Raw genomic sequence first — 21635 nt, 5'->3', positions numbered from 1 at the left:
ACCCGAGAACGGGCTTCAGAATGTAGGGGGAGTGCGACCACATTCTAAACTTGCAGTAAAAAAAAATTATCCTTTGCCTTCATGGATGGGAACACGCAAGTAGTGCCTTGCATGCAGTCACACCCACCCAGGTTACAACTTGTTCCCAATTTGGAACTTGGGGGTTTATCGGACTTGAGTAGGGAAAAGGAGAATGTGTGGGGTTGATAACTTGGGAGCGGAAAAAAGTGATGTCAAGGACACTGAAATGGCATCTGTTTTTACGCAGGCTAATTACATGTATAATGAATGGCTGATGAACCATTATTAATTTCAAGCAGATAATCTACAGCTCGCTCTGGGGAAAAGCTCTAGTAGTACAGACAGCTGCTGTGATGAGCCAGTTCTGAATCTGCACACTCTTTATTCCCATATAAATGCACAAGTTCGTTGTCTCCATACTACTGAAAATGATTTTAGGGGCAAAATGAGAGATGGGACAATTTAGGCAAAAAACCAGGGGGTTATTTTATGCATAAACATCCATTCTCTGGGGTTTCCGCCATATGTGCCAGGGACAAAAGCATTCTTTCTCTTGCGTCACCCAGAATGGCACTTGGCGCTGGTCCTTTGTCTCAGTGCCAGCGCGGTAATGAGGCTGGCTCTGTAGCAGGTGCATTTTCACTCCTAAGGGAAACCATCAACTACCAACTTCATGTATGTTCCCCGGTGAGAGGAACTCCCTGCCATGGGAAGGGAATACGCTGGGCCCCTCCTGGGCAGTCCCTAGAACTTAGAAAAACCTTCTCCCCCCAGTCTTGCCCTCGGGCCCATTGACCCTTTCTCGGTGGTTGCACCCAGACTCCTCTCTGGCCTGGTGCTCACTGCTGTTGCCGGCCAGCAGGGGCCCCAGGGGGTGAAAACGCCCACTCAGCACTCCGCCGAGCCAGGAGGTCCACACGTGGGCAGACACTGGTGTCCGCCCTCTAGGCCAAGGGGCACAGGCAGCCGGAGCGTAGGGGCATTTGCCTCACTCCAGATCAGCCTAGGAACGAGAGCCGCTTCTCTTCCTTGTCAAACAGATGGCTGTGGGTGATGTAGGGTCCCGGACTGCTCAGTGTGTTCTTCCCAGCCTCTTCCCATGTCCCAAATCACACACCCCACTTACTCTCAATTATAGGATCTAGGAACACAAAGCGCCACAGAAGTTAACGGCTGCCCCAGGTGCTGCCTCCCTTCCCCTTTCTGGCTTCTTGCAAGCCAGCCACTAACTTGAGGGAGCCCCTAGTGTGGTAGCTGGGAAACCCAAGAAAGAACTGGAGGAAGCTCAAAGCCTCTCAAGAACAGTGAACGCTTTAGCCACCTTCTTTGCTCTCCTGTCCTCTTCAAGCCCAGAATCTACTTGGCATCAGAGCTTCTAACTCTTGACGTTTCCCACCTTCTCGTCCTGGAAGACATTCAGGTGAGGATCCTTTGAGGTGAGGAGAGAAGCCCAAGGGGGAGTCCCTGAGATGACCACTGTGGGTAACAGATGACCTTTTCCCTCGGGGCTCCTGGGGTCTCTTATCCTTGGGCTGGGATGCCCCCAAAGCAGGCCCCTAGCTCTTATGTGGTCTTTAAAAGTGAGCCCACAGCCGCCCACCTCACTCACACCCAGCCCTGTGGTAGAGCTAGCGTGGGGCCAGTGACATAGTCTTTGTCACTGCTAGAGGACAAACCTGTAGAGGAGATTTTGGGTTCCTAAGAGGCTATGGGGGGTGATTCCTACCTTGGAAAAGAAAGCATTCCTGCATCTGCTACTAGGACTGAAGACAATTTATTTCAGTGCTGGGGGACAGAAGGGAACGGCGGGCAGTCACTTGCTCCTCATCTGGGCTATTTCTTGGCAGACCTCAAAATGAGACCATTACAGGGAGGGAGGGCTGGGGCCAAGGGAAGCAGCTCATTAGCACCATCAGCTGGCAAACCTAAAAGGAAGAGGGGCCTGGACTCTGCCCCATTCCTGTTCACCACCTGTCTCTACCCTTTCCTCCCCTTTCCCTGGCTTTACCAGAGTCCCTGTCTCCCTGGGCACCCGCCTCCCAACCCGCCCCTGGAGGGCGGGACTTGGCTGCACCCATGTGTGGCGGAGTTATATGCTCCTAGTCGGCAGAGGAGCTGGGGAGCAGAGCACTGAGCTGGATCAGTTAGACAAGTGGCACCATGGCTGGCAAGAAAGTCTGCATTGTAGGCTCCGGCAACTGGTAAGTGGCTCTGTCAAGGAGTACAAGGCTAGGGCGAGAGGCAGGAGGCAGACGGTGGGTAGGAAGTGCCCTCCAATTTCTGTTCCACCCCTGCTCTCTTCTGTGCCTACCCTCACAGGGCAGATGGTGCCCAAACCTTTCGGGTCCTTGCCCGCCTGGGCAGCTGCACCTGTTTGCCACAGGAAGGGAGTTTCCAGAGTGCTCCCTGCCTGAAAAGCTGCTTGGGGGTGGGGTTTGGGGAGATCAGAAGTCTGGCCCCCTTCTCCAGCTGCAAAGTGTAAGGTAGACTGAGTCTCCTTTCTACTGCCAGGGACACACTTTCATGGTGGCGGGAGCTCACAAGGAAGACGGCAAGGATATAATCTGGTGGGCTGCTGCACTGTCCCCTCACCGCCACCCTGTGCCTCCTCCCCTGCCCCCGTTCCTCAGTCATGCCCTGACTCTTCTACTTTCTGTCCTCCCCCTCCCACTAGGGGCTCAGCTATTGCCAAGATTGTGGGAGGCAATGCAGCCCAGCTGTCACACTTTGACCCCCGGGTGACCATGTGGGTGTTTGAGGAAGACATCGGGGGGAGAAAGCTGACAGAGATCATCAACACGCAGCATGAGAACGTCAAATACCTGCCAGGGCACAAGCTGCCCCCCAACGTGGTGAGCCCCAAAACCCTGCAAGGAAGGGAGAGGGAAGTGGAGGGGTGCTTCCTGCTGAGAGGGGGCCATTTCAGCTGCTACTTGGACTTAGGAAGCGTCTTGGGATGGCTGCTGTAGACACAGGGCACCCCTATGCACAACCCCCAGAGTGCTCTCCAGGACTTTCTAGAACTGAGGAGAACCTGAACCCATCCCCACCCCCCCGATACACTTACGGGCTTCCAGGCAGAAAAGGGAGGGGGACAAGGAAGTTGGTTTCCATGGCAACCAAAGACTGGGGGTCTGGGTAGCACCTGCCTCAGGCTCTAATCCTGTTACTTATTCACTGGGCTATTAGCTGAGTTGGAGGCTGTTCCTTGGACTTAAGGTCCCTGGTCAAATCCATGTGGCTTGCTCCCAGCCTGGAGAGGGGGAGCAGGGAAGACAGCAGGGAGAGCTTTCCCTTCCCAGCTGGGGGCCCTAAGAAGCCGGGTGATGAAATCTTACTTGGCCTCTTCCTCCTGCCAAGCTTAGGCCTCCTGTGGCCTCCCTCACTGTCCCACAGCCAAGGGCTAGAAGAGTACTGAGTGGAGGTTCCCAGGAGTCCTCAAGAGCCCTGGGCAGCTGGAGGGAGAGGGATGATGATGAGGGGGAGGGAAGACAGTTTCATTCCTCCAGGTTCAGCCCTTCCAGATTCAATCCCCCAACTGTCCTTCCTTCTCCCCCCACCAGCCTCCCTCTTTAGCTCCTAGATCTCCTGAATGGGCTTCCACAGAGGCTAGAAGTCTGTGAAGCCCATGAGCACTGGTCACCCCTACAGGTGGCTGTACCAGACGTGGTCCAGGCTGCAGCGGATGCTGACATCCTGATCTTTGTGGTGCCTCATCAGTTCATCGGCAAGATTTGTGATCAGCTCAAGGGCCACCTGAAGGCAAACGCCATTGGTGTATCTCTTATTAAGGTGCCAGGAACATCTTCATGTGGATGGGGGGGTGCAGCTAACTGTTGTGGGGTCAGGGTGGGGGAAGAGAAGAGAACAGAAAATGGCAGAAGAAGGCCAAGAGTTTTTTGGAGAGAGGGGAGGAGTCGCTTTGGGGAGGCTGAGAAATAGGTGCTGGGGGCCACTGGGGAGGGGAGGCTGGTTGGGGAGTAAGAGATCGGTTTGGAGGCCGATGTCTTGAGGAATTTAGGAGGCATACAAGGGATGTCTGTGGGTATGAGAAGTGGGCTGGTTTGGAGCAGTGTCTGGGATGGAAGCTGGTTTGGGGTACTCTGTGGGGGGTTGTGGAGGGGATACACTGCCTTGGAGACGTAGGTTGATTGAAGGTATATGGAAGGAGAATTTTCAAAAGGATTCATTTTCACGTGCGATCCACTGTCCTCACAGCAAGCTCTGGCTGCGTTGGAATGGGGGAGGGAGGCTCCACCCAAATCCAGTGGGTGGTCCGGGGGGAAGAGGCCTTTGGGGACGGACACTGATGAATAGTGGATTTGGAAGGGGCAGGATTTCTGGGTGGGAAGCCCTCAGTTGGGCATAAAGGACACCTGGCCTGAGCTCCATCCTGTGCCCAGGGGTTAGACGAGGGCCCTCACGGGCTGAAGCTCATCTCTGAAGTGATTGGGGAGCAGCTTGGCCTCCCCATGAGCGTGCTGATGGGGGCCAACATTGCCAGCGAGGTGGCTGATGAGAAGTTCTGTGAGACCACCATTGGTGAGAGCCCTGTCGTCACCTGCATACACAGCGCAGCATACGTCCCCGCTCTGTACTCCCCGCCCCCCCATTTAGCCATCTTCTCCCCATTAATCAGGCGTCCCAAGCACCAGAGGTGAGGGAGGACTGGGACATCCCCCCAGGGAAAGGGTTGCAGGTCCTGCTTAGGGCAGGTGTGGGAAGAGTCAAGAGTCCCCTTTTAAAGCCTTGCCCCCTTCCCACTTTAGGCTGCAAGGACCAGACCCAAGGACAGCTTCTGAAAAAGCTGATGCAGACACCCAATTTCCGCATCACAGTGGTGCAAGAGGTGGATACAGTAGAGATCTGTGGGGCCTTAAAGGTGAGAGGGGTGCAGAGGCAGCTATGGGGTGGGGAGAAGGCCCTGAAAGAGGGCCTGGCTTAGCTCTACGAGGTTGCTGGTACTCTGGGCTCTCACTCTTGGGCAATTGCTCCCCTTCCCCACCAAGTCTCTCTCTCTCTCTCTCTCTCTCACACACACACACACACACAAAGAATTGTAGCAGTAAGGTCAGGGTCATTCAGGCCTGCCAGTTATTCACTATCAAACATTGGACCTCCTTCTTCCTTTCTTCCTATAGCTCCTTGTGGGACATCCCTATCCCTGCCTCCAGTGGGTGGTCCAGGGGGAAGAGGAGATGTCCTGGGGAAGGACCCGGGCTAACAGGAGATAAGACATCCAGGACACCCAGGCAGATTGATGGCCAGAACTCTGGATCTTGGATAGAGCTGAGGACATCAGGGATATGGAACAGAACAGTCATGGATGGGAGGGCCAGCTGGACAGAAGACTGGTTTTCAGGAAAAGTTCTCAAGGATAGAGTATGGGGCAGGGTTGGGGAGCCAGGAAGCACGAGCCCAGGGGTACAGCAAGTGGGAAACTCAAGAGGTGGAAATAGTTGAGGAGCCCACCCACTGTGCTTCACTCAATTCAGTGGCGTGTCATGGCTGATGGAAGGAGCGTGAGGTAGGTGCCGAGGGGCCTGCAGGGAGGGATCCTTTCTCACCTGTGACCTCCACTTTCCAAAGAATGTAGTGGCCGTGGGTGCTGGCTTCTGTGATGGGCTGGGCTTTGGCGACAACACCAAGGCAGCAGTGATCCGACTGGGACTCATGGAGATGATCAGCTTTGCCAAGCTCTTCTGCAGTGGCCCTGTGTCCTGTGCCACCTTCTTGGAGAGCTGCGGCATTGCTGACCTCATCACTACCTGCTACGGAGGGCGGAACCGAAAGGTGGCAGAAGCCTTTGCCCGCACAGGAAAGGTGGGACCCTGGGACAATGGAGGATGGAGGGCAGCCCAACAGTTTCAACGTAGAGGGATTTAACTTGAGGCATCTCTTGAGCACAAACATTAAGACTGTTGTGAGCATTCCCAGCCTTTCTTTCCTACTAAGACCCCACCTCCCATCCGAGCCCCAGACTCTCCACCTCCCACAGACAACCTTCCTCTCCCATTTCCATCACCCATCCTATTTCCTTCACAGCCCATTGAGCAGCTGGAGAGAGAGATGCTGAATGGGCAGAAGCTGCAGGGGCCCCCAACAGCCCGGGAGCTACACAGCATCCTCCAGCACAAGGGCCTGGTGGACAAGTAGGTGTCTGCCCCAGCCCCACTGGGGAAGGGAACCACAGCCAGAAGTGCTCTCCACATTCATCTTCCTCATCCCTCCTCCATCGGTGAAGCGGGCGGAGAGGGGACCTTATGTTTACAGAGACTAGAGCGTGGAAAGAGTCTGCTCTGTCCACTCTCCCCCAGCTAGTTCATAGTCTTTGAACTACCTCCAGGCTAGTGTTCTTTAACCACACTGCTTGGACACCTCTATGTAGCCTCACTTCCTGTCCTTTCCTCCTGTCCTCTGCTATGAGGGCTGGAGCTCTGGGGCAGCAGGAATAAACTCAACTGACTGTCTCACTTCTCTGTCCCTCCACCCCAGTCTAAGCCACTACCTGGAGGCCAACCTTTCTGTACCCTGAATCCTCTCCTGGGTGCTAAGGCATGAGGAGGACAGTCTCTGTGTCAAGGTGCTCCTTTTCAGGGGGCACAAACACAGTGGGGGTGATGGGCTGATCAGAGCGGAGCTGTGTTGGTCTGAAAGAATCCTAGTGTAAGAGTGTGAAACAGGTTCAGAAGATCAGCTCATGGCTGGTCAAGGGAAAGCCCCAGGTAAAGGAAGCAGCCTGTGCAAGAGGATGGGAAGAGGAAATGCATTTATTGAGCACCTTCACATTAATACATAATCCCTTCTGCACTTTGTTCTGTTAGTCCCATTTTACAGTTGATGATACTGAGGCTTAGAGAGGTTAAGTGGCTGGCCCAACTAGAACAAATAATTCATCCCAGGGAATCATATAGGCAAGTTCAATATGATAGGGAACAGGGCAATCAACAACCTGACCCTAAACCCAGGACTAGGAAGTTCAAATTCTCAGCAACTGGAAATTGAGAGCCAGAGTGTGCCTGAGCTCAAAGGTGGGAGAGTAGGGGAGTGGAGGGTTAGGAGGTGGAGGGGGAGTGGGCGGGGGTAAAGGGGGGAAGGGGTATACTAGAAGGCTAAACTGGGTCTTTCCTTCCCCATTCTAGGTTTCCTCTGTTCATGGCTGTGTACAGGATATGCTATGAGAGCCAGCCAGTGGGTGAATTCATCCATTGCTTGCAGAATCATCCAGAACACTTGTGAACGGAACTGGGGCCCAGGCCAGGCAGCTTCTTTACCCCAATGGAGACAGTCAGCAGCTTGGGGTACCTGGCCACCAGGATCTGTGGGATGCTCCATGGAGCAGCCTCTTCTCCTGGAGGATAAGGAGGCTGTGGGGCCCAACTATCTACCTGGGGATCCTGAACCATCAAGCAGCCTATAGCCTCTTGCCACCACCTCTCACCAGAAATGGAGTTGCCTTGTCCCTCTCCAGATGTGGGGCTTTCTCCTTGTCTTCTGGGAGGGGTAGAATCAAGGCCCAGTGCTGTCTGCTTTGGGTGTGTGTGTTGGGGGGAGGCTGAAGGGACAGGGAGGCAAGGGCTACCCACTGCTGCCTCACACAGACCAGGAGCCCCATCCCCAAGCCCAGTTAAATGGCTAAAGAAGTACCTCAGCCACAGGAGGAATGAGGCAAGGGCTGACACAGGCCTGAGGGATCCCTTTGCTCTGACCTCTGCCAGGCCCCACACAACATCAATGGATCTCAATGTCTGTTAACAAAATACAAAGCTCTCAACCCCCTCCTAGCTTCTCCTAGCAACATCTGCGTCCTCAGAAACCTCTGGTCGTTCCTCCCCACCTCCCCCAAGCTGCCCTGGCACCAGAGCTGCTGCCATGCTGGCATCTCTGGCCCTGGGGCTTGTCATTCTCCCCCAGGGACTTCCTAGTTCTTGCTAGCTCCTCCCCACCATGCATGACCTTTCTAAGCCTTCCCTCGCCCTCCTGGCCAGCACCCTCTTCGGAGAGCAGGAACCTAATCTGCTGACAGCTACACCTTTTCATAGCAGGCTCAGATCACTCAGCTCCCTATGACCTTTGTATTTGCCCCGCCTCCCTTCTCTGGTTGGGGGAGGTGTCAGTTGGGTCCCTCCTGCTTCTATCTTCCCAAGGACATCCTGGGCTTCACCCCGTTCCTCCTCCTAAACCCTGTGCCTATTTCTCAGCTGCCCCCAGAGCAGCCAGGGCAGCTAACCAGCACCTGCATCAGGAGGCCAGGGGGCCAGAGAGTGGCCCAAAGGCTGATCAGGGATTGTGAGCAGGGAGGGGTGAGCAGGTCCCTGTTGATGGCCCCCGACATTCCAAGGCCAGTCCTCCGTTGTCACTTGAAGGCTTTCTCATGAGGTATTGACTCCATCAGCACCTCAGGAGCTGGGAAAGTCAAGGAGGAAAAAATTAAAACCCCCCTACCCACTGTGGGAGGGAAGAACAGGAAGGGGAGGAGGGAATGTGCTTTGAACTGGCCTTGTTCCAGGATGGGTTGACAGCCAGGGAATGTCACAGGTCAGCAGCCTGGGCCCCTGGCTACAAATAGGCCCTGTGGGCCTGCCAGGCTCCAGCCATGTTCAGCAGAGGATCTCAGCTTCCTATGTGGCAGCACCTGGCACACTGTGGCTCTGGCCAGCATTATGTTAACCCTTTCTTACTCCCTGCCCAATCAGGGAGGTGGGCTCGGCTCCTCAGCGCTAGCCCTCGAGGATTCACTGACTTACCAGGGAAGGGCAGAGCTGCCTGGATCAGGCTGCGGGAGTGCAGGCACAGCCACCCCAGATTTGCTGGGCCCGGGTTAGGGCTCTGACTGAACCCAGAGCTGCCTCCCCAGGAGGTCAAAGTGGGGGCAGAGACACAGCTCTCTTCCTTTGGCTGCAGCTGTAACCTTGTTAGCTAGTCCGACACCTTTGCCTACTTTTGTTCACTCCACAGTTAACAATCTGAGGCCTTCCCATCAAGCATACCTCTTGTCTACTCAATAAATCGTGGTTTTCCCGGAAAGGAGTTGGGGAAGGGCGCTTCAGTGCATGCGGCAGTTCGTACGCTGTGGTGTATCACTGCATATATGTTTCCAGTCATGCCACAGGGAAAAATGAACAAAAGAAGGAAATCCCTCCTCGATAATCCCAGCCACCCCCGGCCCCTGGCAGGGGTGCCCACGCCGTCCCTCTCCCCGCAAGTGGTATCCTAATCCCGGCGCGTCTTTGGTTCTTAACCGCGCTTCTTGGAAGCGCGGAGTTCACAACACGGGCCAGAGACGTTAGAGATTCGTCCCTCGTACCCACTCTGTGGCCGTGACCAAACCTGCAGCCTTCTTGGCGGTCCTGGCCTCGCGGTGCCGGTCGGGTCCCTCCCTGAGTTCGGCCGAACCGGGCCACGTGCAAGAGGGCAGCTCCAGGCTCTAGGGGGCGCGCGGCCCGCCTCCAGAGGGCTGCCCCCGACACAATCTACCCAGCTCCCGGAGGCGTCGCGGCGCCCAGGCTGGGGATTGGCTGACTCCGAGTCGGCGAGAAAGACCGTCTTTTCTCTGGTGACTGTGTATCCTAAAAGTTCCGGTTCTAGAGCGGGAGTCACCAAAGACCCTCTGTCAATGGAGAATGGCCACAACCCCCAGAATTCAACAGTCCTCTCCGCGAGGAAGAGCGGTCTGAGGATGCGCAGTAAGGGGGACTGGCCCGGAAGCGCAAAGGCGCCGAGCCGCCGCGCTGCGCCGTGCGCAGGCGCCGTGCGCAGGCTCCCTCCGCAGTGGGCGGCGTTGTGTTGGCTCGGGCGCGTGCTGACCTCTCTCGCGTCGGGAGCCGAGTCCTAGAGGGTAAGCGGGACGGGTGACAGGCAGAAAGAGTGGTTTCCGCTCCCGTAGCGCCCCAGGAAAGGCCGCTACCCTCGCGTACGTGGTCCGGCTGCCGCGTCCGGCTGCGCTAGGAAATTGCGCAGAGTGCGGCGGCCAGACGCTGCTGGCCGACGCCGCGGCGGGACGCCGGGAAGCGGCAGCACCCAGGTACGCCTTTGCCAGGGCCCCGCGGGGGCCGCGCGTCCGCCGAGGCGCCCCGTCTCGGGCCGGCCTTTGTTTACCCATCCTCCCACGCCCCGGCTTTCAGTGCCCTTGAGATCCCCGCGTATCCTGGGCCGCGGAGCGTGAGCCGCCAGCCGCACCGCTTCCAGCCCAGCAGACCCCTGACAGCCGTAGGTGCCTGTCAAACCTTGACTCCAACCCGGCGTCTTGGCCCTCCAAGCTCTGACTTCAGTAGCTCTGACCCTTCCTTGCCTTACAGTCAGCTGCGCCTTGGTGTGCGGCTCTCCCGGGCACCCTTCGTGCTGATGGATTCAACAGCTCCACTCCTTTGCCGCTTTCAGCTCCGGGAATGCTCTCCCCTCCCTTTTCCCGACTGGTATAAATCCTGTCCGTCCTTCTAAAGGACAAAGCCACACCTCCCCCCTCCACCCCACCCCCCCGTGCTTACTGCTAACTTCTTGAGCCCCCACCTTTCCTCTGAGCTCTCACTTTATCTTCTGGTCACTGCCCGTCTTCTACGTTATGTAACCGAATTAGGGATCTGTGACTTTTCCCCATCAGCCATAAGCTGCTTTGAGACAGAGACTTTTTCTTCTCTGGGGCTTTCATTGCGGGAGTAAAAGGTAAACAGATAAATGAGTAAATCTAAGCGGAGGTGGAACACGTTTGAGGAAATGATTTCCAGGGGCGCCTGGGTGGCTCAGTCGGTTGAGCGTCTGCCTTGAGCTCAAGCCATGATCTCCAGGTCTTGGGATTGCCCCCCCACCCCCGTAGGGCTTCCTGCGCAGCGGGGATTCTGCTTCTCCCCCTGCTTGTTCTCTCTCTTTCTGTCTCAAATGAATAAATAAAATCTTAAAAAAAAAAAAAAATTTCCAGAGGAGAACCCCGAGCCTTGAGGTACTCCCACATTTAGGGGGCAGAAAAAGAGAAGAGCCCGAACTTTGCAGATTGCACTCCTATGGAATTTTCCATATTGGTATTGTGGTTTTTTCCCGTTTGGGGGTACCTTCAGTTTAACCCCATCACCCCATAACAGACCCAGCATTGACTTTTTTTTTTTTTTTTTAAGATTTTCTTTCTTTATTTGACAGAGACACAGCGAGAGAGGGAACACAAGCAGGGGGAGTGGGAGAGAGAGAAGCAGGCTTCCCGCCGAGCAGGGAGCCCAATGTGGGGCTCGATCCCAGGACCCTGGGGTCATGACCCTAGCTGAAGGCAGATGCTTAACGACTGAGCCACCCAGGCGCCCGGACTTTTTTTTTTTTTTTTTTAAAGAAAATTGATGTCTCTCACATGACAGTGTTTTGCTAACCTCAAAAGTTTCATTTCCAAGGTAAATCCTTCTACGTGGGCTTCTAATTTCACCTTTTCCTGGGCCATCCCAGATCTTGTTCCATCCTGCCCACCTCTTTTATCTTCTGTTTAGCCACCAGCTTCTTCTTCTCTAAAGCACATTCAGATCTTCCTTACCAATAAGCAAGACATACTAGAATTTCCTTGATCTTGTTGCCTTCTCAAGCGCTGCCTTATCACTTCTATCCCCTTAACCAGAAAATCACAAGAATTCTTAGCTATGAGGTGAAGGGGTTATCCTTCTAATAATCTGTTTCTCTCTGTCTCGGAAAAATGCCTAGGCACATGAAACTTGGGGTTTGTGGGCCTGCTGGAGCTAAGAATCTGTGCTTTGTTGGGGTGCCTCGCAGGCTCAGTCAGTAGAGCATGGGACTCTTGATCTTGTGTGGTGAGTTTGAGCCCCACCTTGGGTGTGGAGCCTACCTTAAAGGAAAAAAAAAAAAGAATGTGCGTTTACTTAATGCCTGTTCCAGTTCAGTGCACTAAATTGACTTCTACCCTAGGAATGTTTGTTTACCTGTGATCTAGTCACCTTTTCCCATCCAGCGATCCGATCTGAGCAGTGTTCATGGCACTTAACTTGCAGTAATGGTTCCCAGTTTTCATTTTGGCTCAACAGGTGGGAAGGATACAGCACATCTCTATCAGTGGCAGTGACTTGATACAGGAGTGATTTTCAACCAGGAGGGGAGATGGAGTTGAATAAAAAAGCCCCCCAGATGTTTCTGAAATTTCCCATCTGCTTTCTTTCACTATTTTCCTCCTTCAGATTAGCATTCCCTTGGCTTCTGTCTCCGGTCTTATCCTCTGCTTTGGTGTCACTTGTTACCTCTCTTTGTATCTGTAGCCTAGCCTCTCTCCCAAGATCTGTCCAGATTTGCATATCCATCTGCCTGAAAGACATCATCGCATGAATGTTGGGCTGAACATCTTAGTTTTAACATGTCCCAAACCCAGTTCATGATCTTGACTGCCACTCATTGCCGCTAAAACCCCCATGCACACAGTGATACACCCCTGTTTCTTTTCATTTCTTATTCCTAGTAACAGTATCCCAATCCACAGAGTTTCCTGATTTGCTGCCTTGGAGATATTTTCAGCTTTGCCCTAATCCATTCTGTTAATAAATCTTGTTCTACTTCCAAAATAACTGCTGCATCTGTCCTCTCCTTTTCCACTGCCCTGCCTTAGCTCAGGGCCTGTGGAGAGTTTTGGTTAATGTGAAAATAGAAATCTCTCGTTGGGATTAGACAAGAGACGGAAGTGAAGTTCTGGACACCAAAATTACATCTGTTAGTAGGTCTTCTGTCATCTCCTAGCCAAGGTGTACCATCCTTTTACTTTGTTAGCTGGTGAATGCTTCCAGCCTTCTTCCTCCAGCCCCTCGAAGAAGTGGTCCTATAACTGGTTAGCATCTAGCCAGGGTAATGGGGGGGTAGGTGGAGAAGGAATAAATGAGGAAGACGTTGAAGGTTGCAGGTCTCTTTGCTGGGAGCTTGTTTACCACCTTAGTGTCCTCTGTGTGTGTGTGTGTGTGTGTTTTCTTTACAGTCTCACAGCTTGGGTCCTTTCAAACCTCAGATAACCCAGTCACAACTCTTTCTTACCTCAACCTGTGTCATTTGGTTTTCTTCCTCTGGCCTTATTTAATGTCACTTTCTATAGTCATTTGGGATTATAATTCAGGGAAGCTGTCTCTCAGCTCAGCTTGGGTTCCGCTCTCAAGGAATGGCTCAACAGCAGTGTTTAGCCAACAGGACTCACTCTGAGAAGCGCTTATGTGTCTCACCCTACTCTTGACCCCCTAACCAGCTAATCCTGAGCTTCGCTTCTTCCAAATTCTTGACTTTTAAGAAACCTATTCTCACTAATTTCAGTCTTTTTTTTTTTTTAAGATTTTTTTTTATTTGACACAGAGAGAGAGAGATAGCGAGAGCAGGAACACAAGCAGGGGGAGTGGGAGAGGGACAAGCAGGCTTCCCGCTGAGCAGGGAGCCCGACGTGGGACTCGATCCCAGGACTCTGGGATCATGACCTGAGCCGAAGGCAGACGCTTAACAACTGAGCCACCCAGGCGCCCAGAATTTTTTTTTTTTTTAAGATTTTATTTATTTGACAGAGAGCGAGAGAGGGAACACAAGCAGGGGGAGTGGGAGAGGGAGAAGCAGGCTCCCCGAGGAACAGGGAGCCTGGTGTGGGGCTCGATCCCAGAACCCTGGGACCATGACCTGAGCCGAAGACAGATGCTTAACAACTGAGCCACCCAGGCGCCCTCAGTCAGTCTTGTAATATCAATTCCCTCAACAGTGAGGAGCCTAAGAACACATTCATAGTTCTAAATTGAAGAACATTTTGTTCAGGATGAAAGAGTCCCATGCTAAACTTTATCTTATTCCCTAGTTCAGAATATCCAGGGAACTGCTAAATTAGAAGTAATTTATCTTTTGCAAACAATTTGTTGGGGACTCAGTAAGTTTCTTTTTTAACCCTTGGGATAGGTTCTTGGTATTGTGTTTGGAACTTAGAATTAATGCCATAGAAGGTTAAGTGTAATTGAAATAATATCAATGTACTGTTGGCATTATTTCAGGTATATTATGGCTTACACAGATACTTGAGGGCTAACATGGGAACTTAGCCACCATGAACAAGATTGTTTTCATGGGAAAACAAATTGGTTATTGTGTAGAAGGCTCCCATTTGACCCTCCCAGAGAGAATAATTTACTGCTAATGTTTAATCCACAATTACCCCCATTAATTCCCTACTAGCCAGAGAAATTGATGTGTGCTTATATTTGTATATCAATTAAGAACATTTCTGGGTGGTTCATACCAGTGCTTTATCTCATAAACATAGAGGGCCAGGTTTTACCTGTAATGTCATTCATTACATGTATACATACATACCTGTATCTCCTTTGCAGACTTTATCTTTCTGAATCTTTTTTTTTTTTTTAAGATTTTATTTATTTATTTGACAGAGCGCGCGCGCCAGGGAGCCCAAGCGGAGGGGAACGGCAGAGGGAGAGGGAGAAGCAGGCTCCCTGCTGAGCAGGGAGCCCAATGAGGGATTCGATCCCAGGACCAGGGGATCATGACCTGAGCTGAAAGCAGATGCTTAACCGACTGAGCCACCCAGGCGCCCCTTCCTCTGGCATATGTGTAGGGGCCGTTCAGAGTAGAGTCCAGGCAGACTAAGCAGGATGCAGAAGATGTGGAGTGGCCTTAAAAAGAGAAGGGGGCTGGGCAGATGAGGCCTTATTCTTGGGTCTAAAGCCATTCTCTCTTTGTAGGGGACAACATGCCAACTGCCAAGCAGCTAGCTGACATTGGCTACAAGACCTTCTCTACCTCCATGATGCTCCTCACTGTGTACGGGGGTTACCTGTGCAGTGCCCGGGCCTACCGTTATTTCCAGCGGCGCAGCTCCCAGCGCCAGGCTGCCGAAGAACAGAAGACCTCAGGAGTCCTGTAGGACTGCAGGTTTTTCTCCTTGAGCAGAGAGGCCTGAGGCGTGCTGTGGAATGATCTCACCTGCAATCATTTCCAAGTCGCGAGAACTAGGTCCTTGATGGTTTTCAAATCATGCTGAGAAAAAGTGCCCCTGTTTTCTCTGGTACTGCCGGTTTGGGGCGGCTGTGGGATCACAACAGGAATGGGAGGATGAGGCACATCTGTGTACATTAAATATTTTGCCATGTCTGTGTCTTGGTATTTTTGTTTACTCAAGTAGGCTATGGAAGGCAGAGGTGGGGCCTTGACTACCAGTTTCTAGTCACAGACTGGATTTCCATCTTTTGAGCTCTCAGCACCCGTGAAGTGGGGGTATGCAGTTTTAGGAGTAGAAGGGTCAACTCATGATCTCAGACAGAAGACTGTCCCAGCATCTCTACAAATCCCCTGAAAAGACTCAGTAAAGACCACAGCTCTTTGGTCAGTGACCATTCCTAGACCAAGTACTGTGTCCAGGTAAAGGGGTACTCTGGGCCGCTCATGGCCACATGTGTGCCCCTCAGTTAAGGAAGGCAGAGGCCCTTGTTTAACAGCCCTATCAAAACTGCCCAAAGTGGAGGAGGCGTAGTTCCCAAAGGGAAGGGTCGTTGGGCAGCCTATAGTAATGCAGTCCAGCTCCTTAGGCTCAGTGGGTGTAGCGTTAGCATAGGGTTGGTTTCTCCCTGTGCCCCTGCACAGGAAAGCTGCCTGCAGGTCTTTTTGCAAAGTTGTGAAGAGGATTTGAAAGAAAACAGTGCATTCCAGGTAAAACCCAGCTATGAAGAGAGCTGTTCCTGCCACTTACTCCACTTTGAGCCTTGAGGCTTGCAAGTAGACTTCATATTGCCCGAGATAACAGTCCTCTTGGGCATTTGTCCTCTCTCCTGCTTTCTGTGCCTACTGCTCTGACCTTTGTCCTTCTACTCCTAAACCTTTCACCTGAAAGCCCTCTTCGGTGATTAAAAATATCCAGCTTTCCTATACCACCAGGCCTTTTACTCCCATCCTCTCTTGGCGTGTTAACCAAGAACTCCACGGCCTCTGCTTTCTCACTTCCTATATCCCGGGAGGATCACCATTCTCCCAGCTCCCCTGTGCACTTTCAGAAAGTATAACATCCTTCCACCAACACCATTGTATTGAAACTCCTGGGTAACAGGGACTCCATTGTGTCACACCCACTGATGATTTCAGTCCGTCCCTGGCTGTTTCGAAGCTGCACTGAAGTTCTACTTTGGCCACAGGGTGGGACCGCTATTCTTGTTTCCTCCTATGCCTTTGACTTTTCCTTTTGATTTCCTTTGGGAATTTCTGCCCACTTTAAACACTGATGTGCTTCGAAGTTTTGTTCTTAGACCATTGCTCTCATTCTGTATGTTTTTCCTAGATTATTCTAGGTACTCAATGGCTTTAACATGAAAATAGTTAAGTGCTCAGTGTTGATATCCCAACTCTACCATTCTAACCATATTGCAGTAGGCCAGTTACTTACTCTTAACTCCTCAGTTTACGTCTGTCTAATGGGGATTAAAAAAATAATAGTTCCTAATTTAAGAGATCAGTTTAAAGATTAAATGAGATAATCCAAATTAAGTATTTCTTTGTCTGGCATATGATAAGCACTCTGTAGATGTCAGCTGTTAATGCCTACTGCTGACCTCCAACTGTATCTTCCAAATAGACCTTTTGGGTTTCAACTATACCCAGTTGCTTGACATATCTACTTGAATATCCTATAGTCCTCTCTAACTTGGTATGTTTTTCCCCCTACTTTAGTTAATGATGCTATCATCAAGTCAGAAATAATTGGAGGGTTTTTTTTTTAAGATTTTATTTATTTATTTTTAATGATTTTATTTATTTGACAGAGAGTGAGAGCAGGAACACAAGCAGGGGGAGTGGGAGAGGGAGAAGCTTCCCACCGAGCAGGGAGCCCGATGTGGAACTTGATCCCAGGACCCAGGGATCATGACCTGAGCCGAAGGCAGATGACGTTTAACGACTGAGCCACCCAGGCGCCCCAATAATATGAGTTTTATTAGACTTCCTGTATCCTCCCAACCAAGTAATTGTCTTTTTAATTTTCACCATTTAAACATCTACTTAGTTCAATCCTTATCATTTCTTGCTTATAATTTTGCAGAAGCCTTTTAGAAGTCTTGATTCCAATCTTGACCTCATCAGATTTATCTGCAACATTGTTATCAGAGACCTCTATTTGGAACTAACTTGATTACGGCACTCTCTTGCTTTTGATCTCTGAAGCTCAACCACAGACAACAGGTTAAGAATCTTTGACCCAGGGGCGCCTGGGTGGCTCAGTTGGTTAAGCGACTGCCTTTGGCTCAGGTCATGATCCTGGAGTCCCGGGATCGAGTCCCGCATCGGGCTTCCTGCTTGGCAGAGACTCTGCTTCTCCCTCTGACCCTCCTCCCTCTCGTGCTCTCTGTCTCTCATTCTCTCTCTCTTAAATAAATAAATAAAATCTTTAAAAAAAAAAAAAGAATCTTTGACCTGTAGAGTCAAGTCCAGACTCCTTAATATGGCATCTGAGGTCCTTAAAACCTGACCCATTTTATGTCCCTACCTCATCCTTTTTGTTCTGGTAATATCAACTGCCTGTATGCTTGCATGCTGTTTCTTGTTCCATGCCTGTTTGCTTTCTCTCTGAATAGAATATCCTAGGTACCTATCCTCCCCACCCCCTTTTCTTCTCTTTTCTCTTTTTCCAATAAAGTTTCTTGGACTCTTCACTCTCCCATACTGGGCCACGTGTCTGTAGAAGATACCACTTTTCCTTTTAAAAAATCTTTAAAAGCACAAGTAGCTAAGACAGTTTTGAAGAGGAACAAAGAAGATGGGTTGGCCCTACCAGATATCAAAACTTAGAGTAATCCAAATGTAGTGACATTAGTGTAGGAATAGATGAATAGGTCATTGTCGTAGTATAATAAACTCAAACAGATCAGCATGTATGTGAGAAATTGAGTATGATAGAGTATCACAAACCCATGGGGGAAACTGTCCTCTATGTTGTGGAGATGGAGATTTTATATATATATATATATATATATCTCCTATATATTTATGATTGTAAAAATACAAAAATAAAAAATTGAAAGGACACACCAAACTCACAATAGCAATTATATTGGGGGTGAGGTGAGATGGAGTAGGGCAGAGGTAGAAGGGGTCTTAAATGACAACTGTATCTTCTAGTCACAAGACTTCTTTTTTTAAATATTTTATTTATTTATCTGACAGAAATAGCGAGAGAGGGAACATAAACGGGGAGTGGGAGAGGGAGAAGCAGGCTTCCCGTGGAGCAGGGAGCCCGATGCGGGGCTCAATCCCAGGACCCTGGGATCATGACCTGAGCCGAAGGCAGATGCCCAACAACTGAGCCACCCAGGCGCCCCTATTCACAAGACTTCTGACACCAAATGTGTTTTTCCCACACACAACAATTTTCCCACCTCTGCAGACAGCAGCCGAGTATCCCACAATTCAGTTCTGCCCTTAGCTACCTGGAGTTAGCACAGACCCCACAGGTTAAAGGCTTAGTCTCACAAGACTGGCTCCCACTTAAGATGCCAATCACAAGTAGTAGATCCCCAGGTTATCCACACTCTGCCTGTCTTGACTACAAATCAGTCCCCATGATGACCTTAGGTTTGATCATTTGTTATGATGGCTCACAGAGCTGAACTAGGGAAACACTTTATTATTCCTGGTTTATTATAAAGGATACCACTCAGAAACAGCCAAGTGGAAGAGATGATTAAGGCAGGGTAAAGGCATACCACCCTTCTTTAAAAAAAAAAAGGGGACGCCTGAGTGGCTCAGTTGGTTAAGCGACTGCCTTCGGCTCAGGTCATGATCCTGGAGTCCCAGGATCGAGTCCCGCATCAGGCTCCCTACTGAGCAGAGAGTCTGCTTCTCCCTCTGACCCTCCCCTCTCTCATGTGCGTGCGCTCTCTCTCTCAAATAAATAAAATCTTAAAAAAAAAAAAAAAAGGCATACCACCCTATCAACACCTTAGTGTGTTCACCATCCCGGAAGCTCTCTGAACCCCATTGTTTAGGGGTTTTATGGAGGTCCCATTACATAAGCATGATTGATTAAATCATTGACCATTGGTAGTTAGCTCAGTCTCCAACCTTTATCCCCAGCCTGGAAGTTGGGAGAGTGAGGCTGAAAATTGCAGTCCTCTAATTATGCCTTTGGTCCTGTTGCTGTGGCAATCACCTCCCATCCTGAAACTAGCTAGGGGCCCACAAGTCACCTCATTAACATACAGACATCACTCTGGAGATTACAGAGGTCTTAGAAACTGCCAATAACTGGGAAGAAGACCAAATATGTATGGATGTATTGCTTTCTTTTTTTAAGTAAACTCTGCCCTCAACATGGGGCTTGAACTCAAGCCGGAGATCAAGAGTCACATGCTCTACTGACTGAGCCAGCCAGGTGCCCCTGTGTTTCTTACATCACCATGTCACAGGTCTCTAATTTTGTACTTCTTTTACAAGTAAGATTGGCGATAAGACAAAATGTTAGAGATGTTAATTCTGGGTGTTGGAAATAATGGGAGTATATATTATTCCTTATTTTTCTGCATTTTTTTTCCAAGTGCTCAAAGAAAAACTTGGGGGGAACTATTTTTGATGGCTTTCTGTTCACTACAGTTGTTCTTTTTTTTTTTTTTTTTAAAGATTTTATTTATTTATTTGACAGAGAGAGACACAGCGAGAGAGGGAACACAAGCAGGAGGAGGGGGGGAGGGAGAAGCAGGCTTCCCACTGAGCAGGGAGCCCGACACGGGGCTCGATCCCAGGACCCCGGGATCATGACCCGAGCCGAAGGCAGACGCCCAACCGACCGAGCCACCCAGGCGCCCCTCACTACGGTTGTTCTTAGCCAAAGTAGTAATCACCCCCCTCCACCCATGACCACCTGAGGTGAAAGTGTTTTGAGTGTCACAATGATTGGGAAGCATCTCTGGCATTTGGTGGGTGGAGGCCAAGGATGCTAGATTTTTTGCAATGCCTGCGATAGTCTTGGCACAACAAGTCCCAAGTCCTGCACAACTCTCAGATGTCTCCATAGATATTCAAATAAGTGAAAAGACAGTTTATAATTAGCCGAGCCTATAATCTCTCTTTTCCATATAAACACAAATGTACTTTTTGTACAGGTTTAGTGTACTCGGATTTCTCTAGGCATGCAACTTTATATAAAATGGAGGGAAGACTACAGTAATTCGTTTTATTCAGAACTTCTGTATACCATCTCAGAAAGCCATGTCATCGATGGCAAAGCCTGTTCTTGGTATTTGAGTCTCTGACACAATGTGATTGTAACAGTCTGCATTTGTAGCCACTGAATTGATGGTGAACGTACAGAAGGGCAGTCACCTAAATGCTAGTATAACTATGTCCAAGTATTTACACACAGAAATCATTTTATTACAAATTGTTTTAAAATTCTCCTTTATGTTACTATTAGGGTATTATGCTGATTTTTAAAAATTATGTGCATCAGTATGTTAAAATTATTAATTGTATTTAAGGTTAGCCACAGGAGACTGGCAAATGCTCATTATAGAAATAATTCACTTTTGGTCATCTTTTGCTGTGGTGCTAAGGTGATGGTTAATTTTGTGTCAACTTAGCTAGGCTATGGTGCTCAGTTGTTTGGTCAAACATCAGTCTGGATGCTGCAGTGAAGGTAATTTTTAGATGTAATCAACATTTAAATCAGACTTTCAGTAAAGCAGATTGTCCTCCATAATGTGGATGGGTCTCATCCAATCAGTTGAAGGCCTTAAGAGCAAAGACTTGAGAGTTGCCAAAGAAGGAGTTCTACATCAAGACTGTAACATAGGGGTGCCTGGCTGGCTCAGCCAGTAGAGCATATGATTCTAGATCTCAGGGTTGTAAGTTTGAGCCCTGCGTTGGGTGGAGAGTTTACTTAAAAAAAATTTTTTTTAATCTTTAAAAAAAAAAAAGTGTAATATAGAAATCCTGAGTTTCCAGCTTGTAGGTCTTTTTTTTTTTTTTTAAAGCAATCTCTACATCCAAAGTGGGGCTTGAACTCACAACCCCAAGATCAAGAGTCACATGCTCCACCGACTGAGCCAGCCAGGTGCCCCTCCAGCCTGTAGATCGTGGACTGCATTATCAACTCTTAACTGAACTTCCAGCCTGCTAGCATTTCAGATTTGCCAGTTGCTACAATAATATGAGCCAATTCCTTAAATAAGTTTCTAACTCTGCTTTCTTTCTAACCTATTGGTTCTGTTTCCCTGGAGAACTCTAATAGAGCAAATGTCATACCTGATAAGGGGTTGGTATCCAAGATATACAGAGAATTTATAAAATTCAATTACCTGGGGCTGGTTCATTCGGTAGAACATGCAACTCCATCTTGGGATTGTGAGTTCAAGTCCCACACTGGGTGTAGAGATTACTTACAAATAAAATCTTAAAAACAAGACAAAAACTCAATACCCCAAAAACAAATGATCCAATTAAAAAATGGGTGGGGGCGCCTGGGTGGCTCAGTCAGTTGAGTGTCCATCTCTGATTTTGGCTCAGGTCGTGGTCTCCAGGTTGTGGGATCAATCTCTGCATTGGGTTCCAAGCTCAGCAGGGAGTCTGCTTGAGATTCTCTCTCTCTCTCTCCCCTTGTCCCTCCCCTGCTCACATGCATGCTCTCTTTATTT

At 50.0% G+C, this 21635-nt stretch overlaps 2 protein-coding genes across 4 annotated transcripts; both read left to right on the top strand.

The window, feature by feature from the left end:
• Window positions 1-1462: 1462 nt before the first annotated feature.
• On the top strand, window positions 1463-9048 carry GPD1 (glycerol-3-phosphate dehydrogenase 1). 2 transcript variants are annotated; one of them, XM_045873477.3, is made up of 9 exons: window positions 2091-2222; window positions 2533-2588; window positions 2696-2873; window positions 3673-3813; window positions 4425-4563; window positions 4791-4903; window positions 5611-5844; window positions 6067-6173; window positions 7164-9048. In XM_045873477.3, exons 1-9 carry the CDS (start codon window positions 2115-2117, stop codon window positions 7258-7260), a joined length of 1173 nt encoding a protein of 390 aa, XP_045729433.1. In that variant the 5' UTR covers window positions 2091-2114; the 3' UTR covers window positions 7261-9048. The 2 variants fall into 2 exon arrangements, with proteins under 2 accessions (XP_045729434.1, XP_045729433.1); XM_045873478.3 differs by lacking the exon at window positions 2533-2588 and having other exon boundaries at window positions 1463-2222; window positions 7164-7800.
• Window positions 9049-9714: 666 nt separating this feature from the next.
• On the top strand, window positions 9715-15117 carry LOC123843764 (cytochrome c oxidase assembly protein COX14). Of its 2 annotated transcripts, none has more exons than XM_064591261.1 (2): window positions 9715-9859; window positions 14709-15117. In XM_064591261.1, the coding sequence occupies exon 2, from the start codon at window positions 14717-14719 to the stop codon at window positions 14888-14890; it is 174 nt and encodes a 57-aa protein (XP_064447331.1). In that variant the 5' UTR covers window positions 9715-9859; window positions 14709-14716; the 3' UTR covers window positions 14891-15117. The 2 variants fall into 2 exon arrangements, with proteins under 2 accessions (XP_064447331.1, XP_064447330.1); XM_064591260.1 differs by having other exon boundaries at window positions 9814-10045.
• The last annotated feature ends 6518 nt before the right edge of the window (window positions 15118-21635 follow it).

The sequence above is a fragment of the Mirounga angustirostris genome, unplaced genomic scaffold (genome assembly GCF_029215605.1).
Source record: "Mirounga angustirostris isolate CCGP_5_RB_7025 unplaced genomic scaffold, mMirAng1.0.hap1 SCAF_5, whole genome shotgun sequence".
NCBI classification, from domain to species: Eukaryota; Metazoa; Chordata; class Mammalia; order Carnivora; family Phocidae; genus Mirounga; species Mirounga angustirostris.
Note: the sequence above shows the minus strand (reverse complement) of the source record. Positions and strands in the feature narration are given on the sequence as shown.

Coding starts and splice junctions, on each gene's coding strand:
- LOC123843764 (XM_064591261.1), top strand. CDS start 14,717: ATGCCAACTGCCAAGCAGCTAGCTGACATTGGCTACAAGACCTTCTCT.
- GPD1 (XM_045873477.3), top strand. CDS start 2,115: ATGCTCCTAGTCGGCAGAGGAGCTGGGGAGCAGAGCACTGAGCTGGAT. Junction 2,589..2,695: donor GACGGCAAGGATATAATCTG/GTGGGCTGCTGC, acceptor CCCTCCCACTAG/GGGCTCAGCTATTGCCAAGA. Junction 6,174..7,163: donor CACAAGGGCCTGGTGGACAA/GTAGGTGTCTGC, acceptor TCCCCATTCTAG/GTTTCCTCTGTTCATGGCTG.